Consider the following 11,127-nt stretch of genomic DNA (forward strand, 5'->3'; position numbering starts at 1 on the left):
CAATGCTGCACTGGTTGTAGCAGCAATACCACAGAGTAAACTGTCCCAAGAGGACATGGATCTTTGGAAAGAACAGTGGGAAAAACAAACCCATATTTGCACAGATGCTGTCAAGTCAATGACGTTACCTCCATTGATGACTTCTTGGCTGTCTCAGAGAGTCACATATTGGAAGAGGTGAACGAATGTGTCATTGCTCCCCAAGAGAAAGATGTGGATGGGCTGGACCACACAGCTGTGGTCCACAAGCTGTGGACCTGAGGCCGACCTGAGGCCGACCAGCCTATATCATTTCTTAAGTCACCTCAGCATTGGACAACTATGAGCCAGAGGACAACACAGAGAAGGTGCTAGAAGCTACCATGCTTCTCTCCAAAACAGTCATGCTACATTTTATGGAATAAATGGATGCATAGGTGGAAGTTATCCTGCCAACCCATAGATGAGAATCAATAAGTGGATTGAAGCCTCCCACCTGATGTGCAATAGTGTGAGGGACACCAAAAAAGAAGTGCTGATGATAAGGAGATGCATGACTCTAACTTTGAGGCAGAAGGCTTCCTTGTTTGAAGTAGGACAAGTATCCAAACAGGAGATGATCAGCCTATTCCTGACCAGAGTGTCCAGGTCATCATGACTCAGCTTCCCCAAGAGAAAAAGCAAACACTTAGGAAAAGGTGGTCAGATTCCAGGAATTGAAAAACCACCTGAATGCTCAGTGTTCAAAACGGATGACAGTGGTAATGACACCGTTTTGACATCCAGACAGATGAGTGTGATCGTGGTGGAGGTGAGAGACTTTACCCAAGGCCTGGGATGTTCAGAAATACGTCAGCTGTTCAGTGCTACCAAAAATTTTCCAAGGCAATCTTCAGGATGGACAAGAATGGCCACAGCACCGCAGACATTACCCAGATTTAGCCTCCAAGCATGTCTTGCCAGCCTCCCTGAATCCTATTGCCCTTTAGTTTTAGCATCTCAACATCTGCATCAAGGTCATGGCCCAGGTGCAGAACCATGGTGGGGAGCTCATTGTCTCAGGAGTAGGCAGCACCATGTCCCTCATCTGGACTACCAAGAGCTTAATGAACACCATGGCAGGTGGTGACGGTATCCTATGTGGCCTCCACCAAATCCCAGAGGTCTTGGAGTATGGCTTTCTCCAACCTACCTCCACCAAATACCATAGGTCTTACAGTATCGCTTTGTCCAACCTGCCAGCTGTATCATGGAAGATTAAGGCACCTGCGAAAATGCCTTAATAAAGATAGAGAAACAGGACAAGATTCAGGGCAAGATTAAAAGTGCAACTCCAAAGACACAGGTGAATCCCGTGCAAATCCTCAGCTAATTCAGAACCACAGACATCATCCAAGGCTGCACTAGCTGGCTGCACCCATCACTCTGGGCCCTGAAAATCAATCACTGTTCTTCACTAGAAAGTTTTGGCAGAAGAGAACACTGAAGTCAGATTGCACAAATTTTTAAAACTGGCCCAGTGGGGAATTTTTCAAGGGCACAGTTGTGTTTAGCTCAATCACAAATACTCTCAGAATTGAGGAGAATATCTGTAGCTGTATTTTCAGTAAGGTTAAATAAAAATAAAAATGCCATAACCAAACAGAAACCCACATTAAGTTGTAAATAATGTCCTTGACCCAGTGTGATTCCTATTGTCCTAGTGTGGCATTAGAGTTTGAACGATGGGGAGAGCTGACTCACCCTGGGTTCAGGGAGGGGCCTTTCACTGTTAATTTATCTTGGCATTTTGGTGCTATTTAATGACCAAACTGAATCAGGGAAAGCAAAGTGGGTATCTCAGGAAGATGTCCTCAGGGGAAGAATGTTTCTAGAACCTGTTCTGAGAAGTAGAAACCACACACAAAGCTAAGTAAAATCTAATCATGAAGAATACTGATTACTCTCAATGACAGAACAAGAATTTCTATGTGTGGGTACAATTACTAATGAACACTCCACTACAAGACATATCAGCCAAGTTATCTTTGTTCTGGTGGCTATGTTGTGATGCCATAGTCAGAACATGCCATTTACCCTCTCTGCAGCCTCAAACACAGATACAACATTGGTCTTCCTTCTAATACCTGCAGTGTTTCCTGCCTGGGTTTACAACAGAGCCAGAGAGAAGAGTGTTTGCTTAGGCAGTATTTGAGACTTTACCTTATTTGTGACTAAAAAGTGATTACTATAGTGACAAAGTGTGCTTTTACTGTCTCCTCTGAATTTTATGAACTTAAATGCTTTTTAAGTTTTCCTAATAAAGTCACTTTGAGCACAAAAAAATTCACAAGATTGTACTATGTACATTTGTTGAGGTAAAAAATATCAATTAAAGACTTAGAAGGGGAAGTGGACAGTTGCTTCTGGAATCCACTCCATGTATTTAATTTGTTAAGGCCAGTCTGCTTTCTGGCCTTAGCCTAATTGGCACACAACACAAATGTCACCATACACACACACACTTACATGCCACTGCTGATGAGACCCTCTGACCAGGGAGTCAGGCAGAAAACTACTCTAACAGGAACATTAAGGTTTATGTTTCCAGGTCACTGCCATTCCCTCACAAGCTTTTGGGGAAATTTCCCAGAAACTACCTGAGATGTGATATTGCAACAGAGTGAAGAGTGAAGCAAATCCGTGAATGCACCTGTCTTCCACTGAGCCAGACATTAAGAGACTTGGGCAGATCTAAAGAGTGTTACTCTCCCCACTGAGAATAAGCATCTTTGAATAAAGACCAAAAGGCCCTGACCAGTGTGACTCAGATGGTTGGGCACCATCCTGTGAATCAAAAGGTCACTGGTTGGACTCCAGGTCAGGGCACATGATTGTGTACAGGCTCAGTCCCAGCTGGGACAGTCACCTCCAACCATCTATGTTTCTCTCTTACACTGATGTTTCTCTCTGTTTCTTTCTCTCTCCCTTCCCTTCTCTGAGAAAATAAATAAAATTTGTCTTGAAAAAAGACCAAAAAAACGAGGGAATTTGAGGAGAGAATAAAAGCGGATTGAGGCTTTGCTGCACACCTCAGCTGCAATCAAAAATAAGTACTTCAAATACGTAATTCAGTGTATTTTGGAAAACATACCGCTCAGATTCAGGACCAAGTGGGCAATCTATTCAATTTGTTGCGTGCATTCCTCTGAGTTTCCAATCTTCCTTTTTCTCCAGAACACACACCTATCATCATCTCACTACATTTCTCCTTGCATTGCATTAAAAAACAGTGCCTTATCATTCTGACATCTGGGAGCAGTGCAGAGGCCAGCAGAGGGGACATGCTGCAGGATGTGCTGGGGTCTGAGGGTGGGGCAGTGGCAGTGCCCCCAGGGATGTGGACAATGAAGGGTGCCCTCTCTGTGGAGAACTGAGAAATGGTAATAAAATGGAAATAATTCCACCGCTTTTGATTATCACCATGGTCCAGTGTTCTCAACAGTATCACCAATGACACAGTCCTCTGTGATGGACACTCTGAACTACTGTTGCCTTGACCTGGAGCCTGAAGCTCCCACACAACTGTCCAGGACACATCCTGACCTCAAGGGTTTGTTGGGACCCAGGCTTCTCCCACTGGGAGTGGCTGCAGCATCTCTCAGGCCCTTAGAGCTTACAATGGGAAGACATTGCAATGCCAGACATTGGGAAAGGTCAAAGTCATGGAGACGTTGAGAGATCCCTCAGTGGTCTCCAGTCACTGGGGAGAGAGAGGGAAAAGAGGCAGAGCACAGGGACTGGAGGGCAGGAAAGCTCTCTGCACTGGAAGAGTGGGTATGCATCATTGTACACTTCACCAAAGACGTGGAATGTACAACGCAAGTGCGAATGATAATGGTCCACAGGCGATACTGATGTGTCACTAGTGGTTCATCACTTTTGACACACGTTTCTGTCTGGTGAGGCTGTAGATGTGGGGCAGGAAGATTNGTGACTAAAAAGTGATTACTATAGTGACAAAGTATGCTTTTACTGTCTCCTCTGAATTTTATGAACTTGAATGGTTTTTAACTTTTCCTAATAAAGTCACCTTGAGCACAAAAAACTTTCACAAGATTGTACTATGTACATTTGTTGAGGTAAAAAATATCGATTAAAGACTTAGAAGGGGAAGTGGAAAGTGCTTCTGGAATCCACTCCATATGCTAAACTTGTTAAAGCCAGTCTGCTTTCTGGCCTTAGCCTAATTGGCACACAACACAAATGTCACCATACACACATACACTTATATGCCACTTGCTGATGAGACCCTCCGACCAGGGAGTCAGGCACAAAACTACTCTAATAGGAACATTAAGGTTTATGTTTCCAGGTCACTGCCATTCCCTCACAAGCTTTTGGGGAAATTTCCCAGAAACTACCTGAGATGTGATATTGCAACAGAGTGAAGAGTGAAGCAAATCCGTGAATGCACCTGTCTTCCACTGAGCCAGACATTAAGAGACTTGGGCAGATCTAAAGAGTGTTACTCTCCCCACTGAGAATAAACATCTTTGAATAAAGACCAAAAGGCCCTGACCAGTGTGATTCAGATGGTTGGGCACCATCCTGTGAATCAAAAGGTCACTGGTTGGACTCCTGGTCAGGGCACATGGTTGTGTACAGGCACAGTCCCAGCTGGGACACAGTCACCTCCAACCATCTATGTTTCTCTCTTACACTGATGTTTCTCTCTGTTTCTTTTTCTCTCCCTTCCCCTCTCTAAGAAAATAAATAAAATCATTTTTCAAAAAAGACCAAAAAACCGAGGGAATTTGAGGAGAGAATAAAAGCGGATTGAGGCTTTGCTGCACACCTCAGCTGCAATCAAAAATAACTACTTCAAATACATAATTCAGTGTATTTTGGAAAACATACCGCTCAGATTCAGGACCAAGTGGGCAATCTATTCAATTTGTTGCGTGCATTCCTCTGAGTTTCCAATCTTCCTTTTACTCCAGAACACACACCTATCATCATCTCACTACATTTCTCCTTGCATTGCATTAAAAAACAGTGCCTTATCATTCTGACATCTGGGTGCAGTGCAGAGGCCAGCAGAGGGGACATGCTGCAGGATGTGCTGGGGTCTGAGGGTGGGGCAGTGGCAGTGCCCCCAGGGATGTGGACAATGAAGGGTGCCCTCTCTGTGGAGAACTGAGAAATGGTAATAAAATGGAAATAATTCCACCGCTTTTGATTATCACCATGGTCCAGTGTTCTCAACAGTATCACCAATGACACAGTCCTCTGTGATGGACACTCTGAACTACTGTTGCCTTGACCTGGAGCCTGAAGCTCCCACACAACTGTCCAGGACACATCCTGACCTCAAGGGTTTGTTGGGACCCAGGCTTCTCCCACTGGGAGTGGCTGCAGCATCTCTCAGGCCCTTAGAGCTTACAATGGGAAGACATTGCAACGCCAGACATTGGGAAAGGTCAAAGCCATGGAGACGTTGAAAGATCCCTCAGTGGTCTCCAGTCATTGGGGAGAGAGAGGGAAAAGAGGCAGCGTACAGGGACTGGAGGGCAGGAAAGCTCTCTGCACTGGAAGAGAAAGTATGCATCATTGTACACTTCACCAAAGACATGGAATGTACAACACAAGTGCGAATGATAATGGTCCACAGGCGATACTGATGTGTCAGTAGTGGTTCATCAGTTGTGACACACGTTTCTGTCTGGTGAGGCTGTAGATGTGGGGCAGGAAGGTCGTGCGTGGTCATGAGTGGAATGCATGTGGGAAGTTTGCACTTGCTGCTCAATGTCTCTCTGAACCTAAACTGCTCTAAAACATTGTCTATTAAAAAAGGACAGTAGGATACTGTAAAAAACATTCTCTTCACACAACGAAAAAAATCTATATAAAAACATTGGAGCCGTAGCCAATGTGGCTCAGAGGGTTGGAGGCACATTACATAAACACAAAGGTTGCATGTTTGATTCCTGGTTAGGGCACATACACGACGTAGCCAATTGATGTTGTTTTCTCCCATTCAAGTTTTTCATCCTTTCTCCCATCCAAGTACTAACCAGGCCCGACCCTGCTTAGCTTCCAAGATCAGATGAGATCGGGCGCATTCAGGTTGGTATGGCCGTAGACTTCATCTCTTCTCTTACCGTGCTACCCCCTCTCTCTAAATTCCATGAGCACATCATCAAGTGAGGATTTTTCCAAAGTGATTTGATGTGAGATCATGGACATGGGCAACACAGTGGCAATTGCTGGGGGGAGGTGGGTGTAAGGGGAATAAAGGTAATGGGAAAAATACAATAAAGTTTAAATCAAAAAATTAATTGGTGAATTAAACCTTTAAGATAATGTACTAACAACAACTATTGGAACTGATAAGAATTTTTCACATGAGTTGATCCCATGCACAGAAGAGAACAAGTGACTCCTCTCCTGTTGCTCGGCCATTCTCCTCCTACGATGCCCTGGGAAAAGCGGGACTGTGGCAACAGGAACAGTACCAACAGCATAACACTGAAATGGACCTGCAGAATAGCACGGTGTGTTCAGGAAGAATCCTGAAACTTTACTCACAGAGCCACATGACTTGTCTTTCAAGGAAACATTATATTTAGAGTTTTACAGGTGTCAACTCTTCTCAAATAATTCTGCAGATTCAATGCTGCCCTCACCAGAGCCCTAGCAGGACAGGTGTGATCTGTTTTTAGTACTAAAGTGTGGTCTGCCTGACTCAAAAATTAGAATATTTGCATTTCTATGTTAGTGGGGAGAAGACTGAGTTTGGGCCTAGACTAGTGGATCCAAGGTCTGCTCTGGGACATTCTACCCACGGGTCTTCAGCTGGTGCTGACCCCCCTAGTCCCACTTTCCTCATCTGCAAAGTAAAGGTGATATCTTAGTGCCGACCTCAGAGGACTTGTGCTGGGATGAATGGATCAATAGAGAAAATGTGCTGCACACAGTGTCTGCGGGTCAGTGTCAGCTCTTACACTTACATCAGGGAGGAACAAGTGTAAAGACTAAGCCACACAGAATAAATCACCTCATTCCCAAGTCAAACAACAGACTGGGTCTAACCTATTCTGAAAAGAGGAGTGTTTGTTCTCACTGGTTGATCTGGTCCATTTGAAGAGGAGTCCATATATCTGCACTTGGAGTGGACGTGTGGAGAGAGCAACTAAAGTTCTGTGATGGGGAGTCAGAAGGAGAAGTATGACCGCATTCCCTGAAACGGCCATGCTCTCATTGGAGTGGTCACTGGCTTGGAAAGGAGGAGAGGCCTCAGGACCCTGAGCAATGGCAGCTTCAAGGATCCCCAGAGCAAGAGTGCAGAACTAGAGGTGAGTCCCTGGATCAGGTGGCCCTAACTGAGAAAAACCCCAACTCCTCAGACTGAGCTTCTGGACCACGTTGGCCACACCTGCCTCAGGTCAAGCCTGAGCTGCCCCAGTGCAGTTAGGGGGCAGTTGATGTGTTCACATGTTTCCCAGGTGCCCATCTTGTCTCTATAGTTGGGGAGGTCAGTCAGAGGGCATTGCCTGCGTTACTTAGAAAAGTTTCTATGTACCATGTTCATTGTGACGACAGCATCAGCGAATACCAGAGGATTATGTCACTCGAAGGATTGGATGTAATGTTGGAGATGGGCGCAGGGAAGCACCAGTTCCAGTGCCTGTGCCAAGTGGCAAGCATGTGAGGAGCCTAGATGGGGGAGGGGGTGACTGGCTCATGAGAATCCATCCATGTCCAAATATGTCCAATTCATGCCAGTGAAAATGCACCAGGCCAGCGGGGAGCAAAGCACCTGAAAGCTCCTGAAATGAACCAGGGAATGAATGTTTTTGTGAAAGGGATCAAAGTAACATGGGGAGGGTGGTAAGGTGTGAAAGTATCTTTGAGGCACAAGCTGTCCAATGGCACCCTGCCTGATGTGCCCTGGGGAGCTCACCAGTAACTGTGGAGGCAGGATGAGTGGGGGCACACACTCCAGGGGGTAAAGAAGGGGAAACACAGGAGCCACCACTTGGCTTAGGGTGGCCATCACAAATGCCTGACTGTCCCAGGAGGAAAACCCAACATAGTCAGAACCCAAATGTGGAAAGTGGACATTCAGGCAGGGTTCAGTACCTTGTCAGGAGGAGGCGATGACATTCATTTGCTGTTTAAAGAAAGTTTATCCCATAGGGTTCACTTGTGGGGTGAGAATTGATAGTGAGGATCTTTGTCAGCACTGGGTGCAGGTTTCATGCACGTAAGTGATGAGGGCGTTTGTCAGCACTGGGTGGAGACCTGGGGTCCAGGACAACGAATAGCCAGAGTGCAGCCCAGCCACGGTGAGAGGGCACAGCATCAAAGTGAGACCTGCTATGGACCCAGGAACCTGAAGAGGCCACCAACAGCAGGACCTGAGAGCCTGAAAGTGCCCAGATGGACCTGGGCGGGGGGGGGGGGGTGCGGTGAGGGAGGACAGTCATAAGCAAGAGTCAGGATTAGTGTTTGTCTGTGGGTGATGCGGGACAGCATGACTTTCAGATTCTCAGCACTTCACCCTTGAGTTCTTTAAATAATGATTGTGCACCAATGGGTGTGCATGTGCATGTGTGTGAGAAACACATGTGTGACGTGAGCCTCCCTAAAGCCTCCATTAATATTATTTAATCACCAAGAAACAATTTTTGTCTTGCAGATGCTTTATTGAAATGTAAATGTATGTGAGGTTTCAACAATTGTCTTGCATTTGTAGATCTAAAGACAAAGAAGGAAGCTAAGCTGTGGCTTCTACCCATGAACATCGGTTTCTGGACAATCTCTGAGGTCGTGTGGAACTTAGTACCGAGCACACCAAAAGCTATTGTATATTGCTTCCTGGAAAACAAAAACAGGGCCATTACTTACAACTCGCTTGTTCTTACCAAGGAACATCCTGAAGAGCAAACATGCATTCTCATTTTTTTCCTTCGTTGGTCCACACGCATTGACAGGAAGCTGGTGCTGGAAGCGAAGCTGAAAGTATCAAGTTTGTTCTGTCTCAGGTGACCATGAGTGATGACAAAGGCTGCTGGTGCTGTCCAATCTTGTCCCGCCCGGGTTTGTTCCCTTGGTCAGGTTATCTGCATGTTTCTCCCTCTTTGAAATAACTTAGTGAGCAATATGCTGTGTTTCACTTTTCAGTACCTCAGTCCAAAAATGAGGGAATGTGAAGTTCTGAGTTCCTTCACCTTAGAAGAAGAGCCAGCAGCCTCATGCCACCCACCCACAGCTTCTGTGGGCAACAAAACTCTGCAAGTGTGAGCTCCTTATGATTTGTCTACTGAGGATTTAAAGGACATTCCCATCATCTTGAAATAAAGGGGCAAATAATTTAATGATTTTTAAATTACAGTAAACACACATACAAATGTTACTCTTATGACTTTTAATGCACAGCTAATCGTGTGAAGAACATTCAGTCGGCAGCACACCTGACCTCCAGGACCTTCTCATCCTGCTGACATGCAGATGCAGACCCTCCCCATCTGCCAGGTTCCTCCCCACCCACCCTGGAAACCATCTTCAACCTCTGCGTCTACGAGATTGGCTACTCCACAAAGTGTGATATTTGTCTTTCGGTGACTGGCTCATTTTTTTCCTCATAGTAACTCAAGGTTCATACGTGCCATCCCCTGTGTCAGGAATTTCTTAGTGATCTGCACTTCCTCTTTGTGCTGTGTGCTGTGGGAGTATGTCCAGGTGGTCACCCTGGGATGTTTCATATGCTATATTAAAGCAGGAAATGAGCACTGGAAAACTATATACAACATGTGTCAAACGTGGAAAGACTGCCGAATGTGAAACCACTAATTTCTGTTCTCAGCTCTCCCACCACCCAGGGCAGATTCAGAACCAGGTTTCCAGGTTGTCACTCTGGGGCCTTTAATTCACAGTCAAGGAATCCACACACTGGTGCTAGCACACCTAGGTTGCATGACAGTGCACTGAAGGTTGTGATATAAGATGGAAGGAATTGTCCTGACAAGCATGACCATCACATGGTTCCAAAGAGTCTTCACAATGTGAGAGCCTGTGTGTCCTGTCCCACAGTTCAAATGCAGTAAAAGAAACAGTGAAATTACCTGCATCTCTTTAAACTTATCCAGAATTTCATCACTCTGATGGAGAAAGCCCTCTTTAAGGAATATTATGGCCTTTTTAGTTTCTTCACCTGGTATGTACTTTTGAAACGCATCGACAAATTCAGCCGCGCTGATATTACGATCAACGATCTTATTCATCACTGTGTCCATAAGTTCACAGCCAGACCCTGGGATGAAAGCATGCAAACACAGGCTCAGTGACGCAGGCATGACCTCCATGTGGGGCCTGACTGTGACCCTGTCATCTTCTTACCTTCCTGCAGGGACACATGCTCAGAGAGGCCATGGGAAGGGTTTGACTCCTCAGTTCTAGGAGACTCAACTGAGAACCTGGGATTTTCTTTTAGCTATAAAGCGTCTGCCTCCTTGTCCTTGCCCCCCACCCCACCCCCCCACACGACACTGACACTAGAGAAACGGGCTGTTCTGCACGGGGGCAGGGAAGCTTGGGGAGCAGCAGCACTTGCACAGGGGCCCTGAGCACAGCCCTCCTGCAAAGTCTGCACCGTCCCCGTGCTCACCTGCATAGCAGTACAGGGGGAGGGCAGTCAGCATGAGGATTGTCACCAGCTTCATAGTTCAGGCAGCTGCTGTGGGCTGGTCACTCTGGCGTGGCAGGAAGAAGGAGCTCCAGTTGGAGATGCCTGTCCAGAATGCAGCCTTTTATTCCCCTGGTGGCTGCCCTAATCCCTCCCACAGATGACAGGATAAGTCACAGGGTAAACCTGGTCCTGGGCCAGGAAAGGACTGAGAGAATCTTAGACCCAGACCATGTGGCCTTTGTTCATATATCCCAAGGGGACAGCGCTTTGAAAACCCTCAAACATCTCAGAACTTCAAATAATGGTGAGGATGTTAGATGAAGTTAGCATCAAAGTGTTTGCAAAATAGTAAGGCAATGACAACCTTGTGATTCTGTGTGGCCATTCCTGTTGCTTTGTTATTGTTATGGTCCTCATTATCTCTTCCCCCTTCCCTAAATCTTTCTCCCCAACCCTCTCCTCCTCCTTCTTCACCT

At 46.0% G+C, this 11,127-nt stretch overlaps 1 protein-coding gene and 1 pseudogene across 1 annotated transcript; one reads left to right on the top strand and one right to left on the bottom strand.

The window, feature by feature from the left end:
• Window positions 1–4: 4 nt before the first annotated feature.
• On the top strand, window positions 5–1,465 carry LOC118983773 (catenin alpha-1-like; annotated as a pseudogene).
• Window positions 1,466–8,648: 7,183 nt separating this feature from the next.
• LOC118983772 (mammaglobin-A-like) lies at window positions 8,649–10,765 on the bottom strand. Its single transcript, XM_037041357.1, has 3 exons — window positions 10,631–10,765; window positions 10,089–10,276; window positions 8,649–8,841 (listed from the first exon to the last, which is right to left on the bottom strand). Exons 1-3 carry the CDS (start codon window positions 10,683–10,685, stop codon window positions 8,803–8,805), a joined length of 282 nt encoding a protein of 93 aa, XP_036897252.1. The 5' UTR covers window positions 10,686–10,765; the 3' UTR covers window positions 8,649–8,802.
• Between the last annotated feature and the right edge of the window lie 362 nt (window positions 10,766–11,127).

This window comes from Sturnira hondurensis, unplaced genomic scaffold, assembly GCF_014824575.4.
Source record: "Sturnira hondurensis isolate 20B ecotype Veracruz unplaced genomic scaffold, ASM1482457v3 Scaffold0003079, whole genome shotgun sequence".
In the NCBI taxonomy this organism is placed as follows: Eukaryota; Metazoa; Chordata; class Mammalia; order Chiroptera; family Phyllostomidae; genus Sturnira; species Sturnira hondurensis.

What these genes read in the sequence shown, in the direction of transcription:
- LOC118983772 (XM_037041357.1), bottom strand. Translation starts at nt 10,685, where the DNA reads ATGAAGCTGGTGACAATCCTCATGCTGACTGCCCTCCCCCTGTACTGC. An exon ending in CCCCCTGTACTGCTATGCAG is followed by an intron (nt 10,277 to 10,630) that starts GTGAGCACGGGG and finishes CTTTCATCCCAG; the next exon opens with GGTCTGGCTGTGAACTTATG. An exon ending in ATAAGTTTAAAGAGATGCAG is followed by an intron (nt 8,842 to 10,088) that starts GTAATTTCACTG and finishes TTTGTTTTCCAG; the next exon opens with GAAGCAATATACAATAGCTT.